This window comes from Salvelinus fontinalis, chromosome 2, assembly GCF_029448725.1.
Source record: "Salvelinus fontinalis isolate EN_2023a chromosome 2, ASM2944872v1, whole genome shotgun sequence".
Classification (NCBI taxonomy): Eukaryota; Metazoa; Chordata; class Actinopteri; order Salmoniformes; family Salmonidae; genus Salvelinus; species Salvelinus fontinalis.
In genome coordinates this window covers 88114979-88127943 of record NC_074666.1, presented here as the reverse complement: position 1 = coordinate 88127943, position 12965 = coordinate 88114979, and the positions used below count along the sequence as shown (strand labels likewise).

Here is a 12965-nt window from a genome sequence, read left to right as displayed (position 1 = left end):
TAAATGGGTAGATCAAAGATATTGTTATTGACCACCAGCCAAAAGGAAACTTTAATCTCCACACAGGGGCTTGGCGTATCTAAGCAACAAGGTCAAAGGAAAGTAAATAGTTGCCAAATGGGACAGACATTTTCAGAGCTGTAGCTGAGGGAACCAAAACTCAGTTTTCCCCTCGCTCCCCTTTGTCAGCCCTGTGTATGTTTTGATACTTTATCAGCAGAGATCCTGTAGCTACCCTGTACGTTAAAGCAGAGAGACCTGGAGGGAGTTGACACGTTGCATGTTGGGTCAGACCTCAAACATTTCAGTTTCCTGTGGATCAAACATTTCAGTTTCCTGTGGATCAAACATTTCGGTTTCCTGTGGATCAAAGGTTCAGTTTGCACCTCGGTGTACTCCGATGTTTCAGAGAGCGACATGTCAAACAAATACAAATATACTAGAGGATTTGAAACACAGTATGTCATGTTTTGTCTTTGATCTTCATGTCTTGTCCCTGTGCTTCCCTCTGCTGGTCTTATTAGGTTCTTTCCCTCTTTCTATTCCCTCTCTCCTCCTCCCTCTCTCCCTCCCCCGCTCTCTCTCTCTATCGTTCCGTTCCTGCTCCCAGCTGTTTCTCTTTCTCCTAACGACCTCATTTACTCTTTCACACCTGTCCCCTATTTTGCCCTCTGATTTGAGTCCCTATTTCTCCCTCTGTTTTCTGCTTCTGTCTTTGTCGGATTCTTGTTTGATGTTTGCTGTTCTGTGTCCTGGTTCCGCCCTGTCGTGTTTTTGCCTTCATCAGATGCTGCGTGTGAGCAGGTGTCATCTAAGATATATCCTGGAGTACCGTTTTGTTTAAGACTGGAATAAAAACTCTGTTTTTGTTAAGTCGCTTTTGGGTCCTCATTCACCAGCATAACAGAAGAATCCGACTAAGAATGGACCCAGCGACTACGGATTCTCTCTACACTACCGTCAAGTTCCAGGGAGCAATGCTCGGCAGACACGAGCAGGAATTGTCTGCTGCTCGTCATGCCGTTGAGACCCTGGCCGCTCAGGTTTCCGATCTCTCAGGACAGTTTCAGAGTCTTCGTCTCGTACCACAAGCTACTTCCCGGTCTTCCGACTCTCCGGAACCCAGGGTTAATAATCCACCATGTTACTCTGGACAGCCCACTGAGTGTCGCTCCTTTCTCACCCAGTGTGATATTGTGTTCTCTCTCCAGCCCAACACATACTCTGGAGAGAGAGCTCGGATCGCTTACGTCATATCACTCCTTACTGGGCGGGCTCGGGAGTGGGGCACAGCTATCTGGGAGGCAAGGGCTGAGTGTTCTGACGTTTATCAGAACTTTAAGGAGGAGATGATACGGGTCTTTGATCGTTCAGTTTTTGGGAAGGAGGCTTCCAGGGGTCTGGCTTCCCTATGTCAAGGTGATCGATCCATAACGGATTACTCTATAGAGTTTCGTACTCTTGCTGCATCCAGTGACTGGAACGAGTCGGCGTTGCTCGCTCGTTTTCTGGAGGGACTCCACGCTGAGGTTAAGGATGAGATTCTCTCCCGGGAGGTTCCTTCCAGCGTGGACTCGTTGATTGCACTCGCCATCCGCATAGAACGACGGGTAGATCTTCGTCACCGAGCTCGTGGAAGAGAGCTCGCGTTAGCGGGGCTTCCCTTCTCCGCATCTCGACCATCTCCTTCCATCGGCTCAGAGACTGAGCCCATGCAGCTGGGAGGTGTTCACATCTCGACTAAGGAGAGGGAACGGAGAATCACCAACCGCCTTTGCTTCTATTGCGGTTCTGCTGGACATTTTGTCATGTCATGTCCAGTTAAAGGTCAGAGATCATCAGTAAGCGGAGGGCTACTGGTGAGCGCTACTACTCAGGTCTCTCCATCAAGATCCTGTACTACCTTGTCGGTCCATCTACGCTGGACCGGGTCGGCTGCTTCCTGCAGTGCCTTGATAGACTCTGGGGCTGAGGGTTGTTTTATGGACGAAGCATGGGCTCGGAAACATGACATTCCTCTCAGAGAGTTAGGGAGGATCACACCCATGTTCGCCTTAGATGGTAGTCCTCTCCCCAGTATCAGATATGAGACACTACCTTTAACCCTCACAGTATCTGGTAACCACAGTGAGACCATTTCTTTTTTGATTTTTTGTTCACCTGTTACACCTGTTGTTTTGGGTCATCCCTGGCTAGTATGTCATAATCCTTCTATTAATTGGTCTAGTAATTCTATCCTATCCTGGAACGTTTCTTGTCATGTGAAGTGTTTAATGTCTGCTATTCCTCCTGTTTCTTCTGTCCCCTCTACTCAGGAGGAGCCTGGTGATGTGACAGGAGTGCCGGAGGAACATCATGATCTACGCACGGTCTTCAGTCGGTCCAGAGCCAACTCTCTTCCTCCTCACCGGTCGTATGATTGTTGTATTGATCTCCTTCCGGGGACCACTTCTCCTCGGGGTAGATTATTCTCTCTGTCGGCTCCCGAACGTAAGGCTCTCGATGATTATCTGTCTGCTGAAGGCATTCAGATGGATCCCGCTAAGGTCCAGGATGTCAGCGATTGGCCCGTTCCTAAGTCACGTGTCGAGTTACTGCGCTTTCTCGGTTTCGCTAATTTCTATCGGCGTTTCATTCGTAATTTCGGTCAAGTGGCTGCCCCTCTCACAGCTCTGACTTCTGTCAAGTCTTGCTTTAAGTGGTCCGGTTCCGCCCAGGGAGCTTTTGATCTCCTCAAGAAGCGTTTTACATCCGCCCCTATCCTTGTTACTCCTGACGTCACAAGACAATTCATTGTCGAGGTTGACGCTTCAGAGGTGGGCGTGGGAGCCATTCTGTCCCAGCGCTTCCAGTCTGACGATAAGGTCCATCCTTGCGCTTACTTTTCTCATCGCTTGTCGCCATCGGAACGCAACTATGATGTGGGTAACCGCGAACTGCTCGCCATCCGCTTAGCCTTAGGCGAATGGCGACAGTGGTTGGAGGGGGCGACCGTTCCTTTTGTCGTTTGGACTGACCATAAGAACCTTGAGTACATCCGTTCTGCCAAACGACTTAATGCACGTCAAGCTCGTTGGGCATTGTTTTTCGCTCGTTTCGAGTTTGAGATTTCCTATCGTCCGGGAAATAAGAACACCAAGCCTGATGCTTTATCCCGTCTCTTTAGTTCTCCTGTGGTTTCTACCGAACCCGAGGGGATTCTCCCTGAAGGGCGTGTTGTCGGGTTGACTGTCTGGGGAATTGAGAGACAGGTAGAGCAAGCACTCACTCACACTGCGTCGCCGCGCGCTTGTCCTAGTAACCTTCTGTTCGTTCCTGTCTCTACTCGTCTGGCTGTTCTTCAGTGGGCTCATTCTGCCAAGTTAGCTGGTCACCCCGGTGTTCGGGGTACGCTTGCTTCTATTCGCCAGCGGTTTTGGTGGCCTACTCAGGAGCGGGACACGCGCCGTTTCGTGGCTGCTTGTTCGGACTGCGCGCAGACTAAGTCAGGTAACTCTCCTCATGCCGGTCGTCTTAGACCGCTTCCCATTCCTTCTCGACCATGGTCTCAGATCGCCTTAGACTTTAGTACCGGTCTGCCTTCGTCTGCGGGGAGGACTGTGAGAGCCGCCAATAAACGTAGGATTAAGAGTCCTAGGTATGGTCGCGGTCAGAGAGTGTGGCTTTCCACTCGTAACCTTTCCCTTACGACAGCTTCTCGCAAGTTGACTCCGCGGTTCATTGGTCCGTTCCGTGTCTCTCAGGTCGTTAATCCTGTCGCTGTGCGACTGATTCTTCCGCGACATCTTCGTCGCGTCCACCCTGTCTTCCATGTCTCTTGTGTCAAGCCTTTTCTTCGCGCCCCCGTTCGTCTTCCCTCCCCCCCTCCCGTCCTTGTCGAGGGCGCACCTATTTACAAGGAACGGAGGATCATGGACATGCGTTCTCAGGGACGTGGTCACCAGTACTTAGTGGATTGGGAGGGTTTCGGTCCTGAGGAGAGGAGTTGGGTTCCATCTCGGGACGTGCTGGACCGTTCGTTGATTGATGATTTCCTTCGTCGCCGCCAGGGTTCCTCCTCGAGTGCGCCAGGAGGCGCTTGGTGAGTGGGGGGGTACTGTCATGTTTTGTCTTTGATCTTCATGTCTTGTCCCTGTGCTTCCCTCTGCTGGTCTTATTAGGTTCTTTCCCTCTTTCTATTCCCTCTCTCCTCCTCCCTCTCTCCCTCCCCCGCTCTCTCTCTCTATCGTTCCGTTCCTGCTCCCAGCTGTTTCTCTTTCTCCTAACGACCTCATTTACTCTTTCACACCTGTCCCCTATTTTGCCCTCTGATTTGAGTCCCTATTTCTCCCTCTGTTTTCTGCTTCTGTCTTTGTCGGATTCTTGTTTGATGTTTGCTGTTCTGTGTCCTGGTTCCGCCCTGTCGTGTTTTTGCCTTCATCAGATGCTGCGTGTGAGCAGGTGTCATCTAAGATATATCCTGGAGTACCGTTTTGTTTAAGACTGGAATAAAAACTCTGTTTTTGTTAAGTCGCTTTTGGGTCCTCATTCACCAGCATAACACAGTAGCTGTTTATCCCACACATGACTTCCCCTTAAGATGACACTTTCATTCCTTTTTTTAGTAACTTTGACACCAGAACACGCGGCAACAGTGCAGCATTTGCAGAACAGTACATCCCTGCTGGCAACATAAAAAGAACAGAGAATGCACCAGACAAATGAATACACTAACACAGAGGAAAACAGTACAGTGTGTTCAAGAAGGTAGAAATTGGGGAAAAGGAAAATGTTGGCACCCTCTTACACTTTTTCTGAAATGTAGAATGTGGCCCCTTGTCCCTTGTGTCCCTCTTGCAGTGTATTCATCTATTCACCCTTCGGCAGGCCTATCACATTACATTTCTCTCTCCTCACTGTTTCATTGCTCTCTGTGCCTCTCAGTGTCTACATGTGTGCGTGCGCGTGCGTGCGTGTGTGCGCACAGTCAGTGTGTGTCCCACTCCAAGGCCAGCCTCTAATAGCTTTGTAATGCTTTTATACAGGACACTGATGACGTGACCTTGTACCCTGTTGACAAACTAAAGACCACATCAGCTTTGGTGACCAGACTGTATTTTCTCACACTTCTGAGTACAGTCAACAATCTCGTTGTTAACACAGTTCAGTAAGCTGTTTGAAAGTGTGAAAGATAGCAAGTAAAAAATGGTTACATTTTGTGGAGCACATTAAAACAATCTGGTTGTTACATTTACATTTAAGTCATTTAGCAGACGCTCTTATCCAGAGCGACTTACAAATTGGTGCATTCACCTAATGACATCCAGTGGAACAGCCACTTTACAATAGTGCATCTAAATCTTTTAAGGGGGGGGGGGGCAGAAGGATTGCTTTATCCTATCCTAGGTATTCCTTGAAGAGGTGGGGTTTCAGGTGTCTCCGGAAGGTGGTGATTGACTCCGCTGTCCTGGCGTCGTGAGGGAGTTTGTTCCACCATTGGGGTGCCAGAGCAGCGAACAGTTTTGACTGGGCTGAGCGGGAACTGTACTTCCTCAGTGGTAGGGAGGCGAGCAGGCCAGAGGTGGATGAACGCAGTGCCCTTGTTTGGGTGTAGGGCCTGATCAGAGCCTGAAGGTACTGAGGTGCCGTTCCCCTCACAGCTCCGTAGGCAAGCACCATGGTCTTGTAGCGGATGCGAGCTTCAACTGGAAGCCAGTGGAGAGAGCGGAGGAGCGGGGTGACGTGAGAGAACTTGGGAAGGTTGAACACCAGACGGGCTGCGGCGTTCTGGATGAGTTGTAGGGGTTTGATGGCACAGGCAGGGAGCCCAGCCAACAGCGAGTTGCAGTAATCCAGACGGGAGATGACAAGTGCCTGGATTAGGACCTGCGCCGCTTCCTGTGTGAGGGAGGGTCGTACTCTGCGGATGTTGTAGAGCATGAACCTACAGGAACGGGCCACCGCCTTGATGTTAGTTGAGAACGACAGGGTGTTGTCCAGGATCACGCCAAGGTTCTTAGCGCTCTGGGAGGAGGACACAATGGAGTTGTCAACCGTGATGGCGAGATCATGGAACGGGCAGTCCTTCCCCGGGAGGAAGAGCAGCTCCGTCTTGCCGAGGTTCAGCTTGAGGTGGTGATCCGTCATCCACACTGATATGTCTGCCAGACATGCAGAGATGCGATTCGCCACCTGGTCATCAGAAGGGGGAAAGGAGAAGATTAATTGTGTGTCGTCTGCATAGCAATGATAGGAGAGACCATGTGAGGTTATGACAGAGCCAAGTGACTTGGTGTATAGCGAGAATAGGAGAGGGCCTAGAACAGAGCCCTGGGGGACACCAGTGGTGAGAGCGCGTGGTGAGGAGACAGATTCTCGCCACACCACCTGGTAGGAGCGACCTGTCAGGTAGGACGCAATCCAAGCGTGGGCCGCGCCGGAGATGCCCAACTCGGAGAGGGTGGAGAGGAGGATCTGATGGTTCACAGTATCGAAGGCAGCCGATAGGTCTAGAAGGATGAGAGCAGAGGAGAGAGAGTTAGCTTTAGCAGTGCGGAGCGCCTCCGTGATACAGAGAAGAGCAGTCTCAGTTGAGTGACTAGTCTTGAAACCTGACTGATTTGGATTTGGTTGTTCGTTTAATCCCTGATGCAAACCTCTGAAATATGATCATGTAGAATACATGAGCTCAACAAACGCCCCTCTGTGTCTACACATTCTTCATGGGGATACTGGAATTTAGAAGCCATTCCCATATCTTGCCAATTAGAATAAGGCCTGGTGAGTGGGTGAGTAAGTGGGTTGTGTACTCTCTGAGTAGGGAGTATTTTCCCAAACAGTATTTAGAGTAGATTTTAGATAGAGCATTTGCCACTCACTCCTCAGTATACAATTGTAAGGGGGTTTCTAACTAAACACCTACAACAATGAATCAGGGCCTGTGAAACACACATTATTCTCAGAACACACACTCACAAACACGTGAGTGAGTCTATGTTTAGTCCTGAGTTTTAGAAAGATAAAAACATTGGGAATTCTCCTCCCAATTTAACCCTGACCTGTCAGCTTCCCCAGACTGGTCTCATAGACTAGACATAACATAGTTAATGTCAAATCCAGGACACTAAAATTACTATGATATGTTATGTTTGGTACGGTTACATAAGATTGTAGGTTACTTATGACAAAAACTAAAAGATAATAGGTGGGCGTATAACGCAACCGTCTAGCAACCCAAAGGTTGCGAGTTCGAATCTCATCATGGAAAACTTGAGCTAATTTGCATCAACTTTCAACTTTTTAGCATGTTACCTAACCCTTCCCCTTACCCTAACCGTAAACCTTTAACCTAACTCCTAACCTTGACCCTAACCTTAAGCCTTAACCCGTAGAGCTAGCTAAAGTTAGTGTTAGCTGCCTAGCCATCTAGCTAACATTGGATTGGAATTGGAATTCATAACATATCATACATTTAGCAAATGTGTAACATATTGTACGAATTGCATTTCGTACATATTCTATGAATTGCAATTCGTAACATATCAAACAAATTGTAATTCGTAATCTATCATACGAAATGGATGATGGACATCCAGAAATGAATACTTACCATACGAAACATAACATAGCATACTAAATGGAGTGTCTCGGATTTACATAGAGAATAATATGAAATGCTCTGAGACCAGGTTGCAGAACGATGGCTGCCCAGAGGACTATAACTACTTCCATAATGATTCTTGCCTGAAGACTCAAACTGAATTCTTCCGCTGCTCTATGTTTGCTACATACAGTACTACATACAGAATTTTCAAAACGCCGCTTTTCCCACGTGTGTTACGACTCTGGCTCAACCCATTGGTTTCTGGGACCAATCAGAACGGTTAGAATGTGATTGCATTCTAGAAATCGTTGGAGAGGTAGTCAGATCCAGACTCATAACTGAGAAGAAACTAACATCCCTGGGCATATCATTTGACTGGAGCAAGGAGTTTGGGTAGCCAGGCAATAATGATTACTGATGACAACAGAACTGCAGTCTCGATCATCTGCAATGGTGTGATAGATATCAGCTAATCCTAGCTCAAATCAGTCACATACATGAATGTCCAGTAGGCCTACATGATTCACATGGCCATATTCTTATTCAGAGTTAACATGATTGCCATTAACAATTTTTTAAAATGATTTTATTAAATAAAAGTTCACCTGTAAATGTCATTTGACGTTGGTATGTCCTAGGGAGAGCACAAACAGCTGTTTTGGGCTTCTCAGACAGATTAGTCTTGGTAATAGTGAGGGGAGGCTGACGTGAGCCTGACATATCCCCTACCCGAGTCTTATGGACGATACAGGTTTGTCTGCTCCAATAAGGCATTTTCTTTTCATTGACAAGTTAAATTGTGAAGTTTGTAAATAAACTTTTTTTTTAAATTGTGTTGTAAATATTGATATTTACAAAATACAATTGCACATCTGAACCACCATCCTCTTCTGTAAATAAAAAAGTAAACTTCTGCACAGGATTCTGTCTGACTCCTGAAACTCTTCTGCTCTTATGTCTGCTACAAGGTCCCTATTTTACAATGATGTAAACACTTTCTCCTGATCATTCTTTCTCTGTTACATGCCCCTCAGTGCTTATGTAAGTTAACAAACTTTCCTGGCCAAAACCAGTCACTTGTTTTCCCTGATTGGGTCAAATCTGGACTATGTACAGTATGTGCTCTGAGAGAAGGTATACTCTAATTCCATACAAACTGTTCTGGGAAGGATCCAACTATCCAGATGTTGCCGTTCTTTGTTTGCCAATCATCATGAGGAATAATTCAGGGAAAATCACTCACGGAGAGCACTTTAGCCAGCACAATGTTTGAATATTATAAATTAAAGATTGTTTGGTTGTGTTAACACAGGCAGACCAATTCAGATTTATTTCCACTAATGGGTCTTTTGAGCAATCAGATCAGACCTTTTGACAATAATTGGGCAAAAGATCAGAATTGGGCTGCCTGTATAAATGCAGCCATAGAGCATAAACTTGGCTCTGTCTGAACTTTTAAGAATAATCGTATCACATGCCGATGACTAGATGTGTTTTTTTATCATAAAGTATACTAGAGTCACACGCCAGAAGGGTTTAGCCATTACTCCCCATATCCACTGTAAATGTGGGTGGCCGTGGTTGTTGATTGCTCAATCATAGACTTCCCAGTCAGGATTCATTGAAGTCGTTATCAAAGTTACTTCCACTTTTCCAGTCATCTTAAACCCTTTTCTCAATAGGGGGTGCTCTTTGCACTTTGTAAAAATTTCGTTCCCAAATTAAACTGCCTCGTACTCAATTCTTGCTCGTACAATATGCATATTATTATTACTATTGGATAGAAAACACTCTCTAGTTTCTAAAACCGTTTGAATTATATCTGTGAGTAAAACAGAACTCGAGTTGGAGCAATCTTCCTGTCAGCAAGTGAGAAATCTGAAATCAGCCAGGCTGTTCTGAGGTCGGTTTATTAATTTGCATGTCTTCTATTGGTTGAGATGCACTGCATACGCCTTCCCCTGGATGTCAGCAAATAGTGAGAATTGGAATGGAGTTGCTAGGCAGATCTGAGGCCATATAAATGGACTGGCAACGTGGGGTCCTCTCTTTCCTTCATTCGCCATGACGCAAGACAGACCTCAGGATGGCGTTCTAGAAAGCTCCCGTTATAGCCCTTAGATACATCCGGCTCTGATTTTATTCGATATAGGTGTTAAAGACATCATAATGTTGTTATTTTAAACCGAGTTATATCAGTTTATATCAGTATATTGCGATTTTCGGATATTTATTTGTGCTGCGTTCTAGTGAGTTGGGCACGTCTGGGCCACATGGCTAATGTTTACTGCTAATTCCAAAGTTGAAGGCGACAATCTACAACCGAGCAACGATTCTTTTGGACAAAGGACAACTTGCCCAAGATTCTGATGGGAGCTCATCAAAAAGTAAGAACTATTTATGATGTTAATTGGTTGTTCTGTTGAAAAATGTAAAACTCATATTCCGCCATTCATTTCGGTGCGGTCTCGCTTTAACGCACGCTGTATGTTGTAGTAACGTTAATTTAAAATATCTAACACAGCGATTGCATTAAGAACTAATGTATCTTTCATTTGCTGTCCAACCTGTATTTTTTTGTCAAGTTTATGATTAGTTACTGATTAGATTAGGTGCCTCTCCCAAGATTTCTCCCGACATATTGTTGGCAGCTTGGCTACTATTCTCATTGTATAACCACGATTTGTGCCGCTAAATATGCACATTTTCGAACAAACTCTATATGTATTGTGTAACATGATGTTATAGGACTGTCATCTGAAGAAGTTTGAGAAGGTTAGTGAAAAAATTAATATCTTTTTGCTGGTTTATTCGTTATCGCTATTGTTGGCTTGAATCAATGCTGTTGTGTGGTTGGCTATTGTAGTAAGCTAATATAATACTATATTGTGTTTTCGCTATAAAACACTTAAAAAGTCTGAAATATTGGCTGGATTCACAAGATCTTTGTCTTTCATTTGCTGTACGCTGTGTATTTTTCATAAATGTTTTATGATGAGTATTTAGGTAATTCACGTTGGTCTCTGTAGTTATTCTAGTTGCTTTGGTGAGAGTTGTGATGGTGGCTGCAATGGTAAACTATGATTTATACCTGAAATATGCACATTTTTCTAACAAAACATATGCTATACAATACATATGTTATCAGACTGTCATCTGATGAAGTTGTTTCTTGGTTAGTGACAATTTATATCTTTATTTGGTCGAAATTGTGATAGCTACCTATGCAGGAAAAAAATGGTGGGGGAAAAAAAGTTGTGTCTTTTGCTATCGTGGTTAGCTAATAGATTTACATATTGTGTCTTCCCTGTAAAACATTTTAAAAATCAGAAATGATGGATGGATTCAAAAGATGTGTATCTTTCATCTGGTGTCTTGGACTTGTGATTTAATGATATTTAGATGCTAGTATTTACTTGTGACGCTATGCTAGGCTATGCTAGTCAGCTTTTTTACTGATGGGGGTGCTCCCGGATCCGGGATTGTGATGAAGTAGAAGTTAAAAGAAAAACCATTCTACAAAACATACAAGCAAATAAACTGTCTTGAACCAGATAAATAACAGGAAATGTCGACAGTCATCGCCAAAAGTTTTGAGAATGACACAAATATTTATTTCCACAACGTTTGCTACTTCAGTGTCTTTAGATATTTTTGTCAGATGTTACTATGGAATACTGAAGTATAATTACAAGCATTTCATAAGTGTCAAAGGCTTTTATTGACAATTACATGAAGTTGATGCAAAGAGTCAATATTTGCAGTGTTGACCCTTCTTTTTCAAGACCTCTGCAATTCGCCCTGGCATGCTGTCAATTAACTTCTGGGCCACATCCTGACTGATGGCAGCCCGTTCTTGCATAATCAATGCTTGGAGTTTGTCAGAATTTGTGGGGTTTTGTTTGTCCACCCACCTCTTGAGGATTGACCACAAGTTCTCAATGAGATTAAGGTCTGGGGAGTTTCCTGGCCATGGACCCAAAATATCAATGTTTTGTTCCCCGAGCCACTTAGTTATCACTTTTGCCTTATGGCAAGGCGCTCCATCATGCTGGAAAAGGCAATGTTCGTCACCAAACTGTTCCTTGATGGTTGGGAGAAGTTGCTCTCAGAGGATGTGTTGGTACAACTCTTTATTCATGGCTGTGTTCTTAGGCAATATTGTGAGTGAGCCCACTCCCTTGGCTGAGAAGCAACCCCACACATGAATGGTCTCAGGATGCTTTACTGTTGGCATGACACAGGACTGATGGTAGCGCTCACCTTGTCTTCTCCGGACAAGCTTTTTTCCGGATGCCCCAAACAATTGGAAAGGGGATTCATCAGAGAAAATGACTTTACCCCAGTCCTCAGCAGTCCAATTCCTGTACCTTTTGCAGAACATCAGTCTGTCCCTGATGTTTTTCCTGGAGAGAAGAGGCTTCTTTGCTGCCCTTCTTGACACCAGGCCATCCTCCGAAAGTATTCGCCTCACTGTGCGTGCAGATGCACTCACACCTGCCTGCTGCCATTCCTGAGCAAGCTCTGTACTGGTGGTGCCCCGATCCCACAGCTGAATCAACTTTAGGATATGGTCCTGGCGCTTGCTGAACTTTCTTGGGTGCCCTGAAGCCTTCTTCACAACTGAACCGCTCTCCTTTAAGTTCTTGATGATCCGATAAATGGTTGATATAGGTGCAATCTTACTGGCAGCAATATCCTTGCCTGTGAAGCCCTTTTTGTGGAAAGCAATGATGATGGCACGTGTTTCCTTGCAGGTAACCATGGCTGACAGAGGAAGAACAAGGATTCTAAGCACCACCCTCCTTTTGAAGCTTTCAGTCTGTTTTTCGAACTCAATCAGCATAACAAAGTGATCTCCAGCCTTGTCCTTGTCAACACTCACACCTGTGTTAACGAGAGAATCACTGACATGACGTCAGCTGGTCCTTTTGTGGCAGGGCTGAAATGCAGTGGAAATGTTTTTGGGGGATTCAGTTCATTTGCATGGAAAAGAGGGACTTTGCAATTAATTGCAATTTATCTGATCACTCTTCATAACATTCAGGAGTTTATGCAAATTGCCATCATTCAAACTGAGGCAGCAGACTTTGTGAAAATTTATATTTGTGTCATTCTCAAAACTTTTGGCCACGACTACTTTATGAGGATATTGTAAGGAAAGGGAGGATAGGAGCAACGGAGCACAAAGAGTCTCCTCCAACCAGAATCAAATCAGGAGTTGAGTCATGAGCAGCAAAAATAGTCTAGTGATGGTTGATGACACTGATGGAGGATACAGCTCTCTTCCTACTCTTATTTGTATCAGGGTTGGGCTCAATTCAGAATTGAATTCAGAATGCCTCATAAATTCCCATTTAATTCTTGGATGGCAGGTAGCCTA

At 45.2% G+C, this 12965-nt stretch overlaps 1 protein-coding gene across 1 annotated transcript; it reads right to left on the bottom strand.

Annotated features, from left to right (window-relative positions):
• Window positions 1–5230: 5230 nt before the first annotated feature.
• Window positions 5231–6452, bottom strand: LOC129869421 (uncharacterized). The gene is made up of 2 exons (XM_055943824.1): window positions 6367–6452; window positions 5231–6171 (listed from the first exon to the last, which is right to left on the bottom strand). Exon 2 carries the CDS (start codon window positions 6124–6126, stop codon window positions 5377–5379), a length of 750 nt encoding a protein of 249 aa, XP_055799799.1. The 5' UTR covers window positions 6127–6171; window positions 6367–6452; the 3' UTR covers window positions 5231–5376.
• Window positions 6453–12965: the final 6513 nt, after the last annotated feature.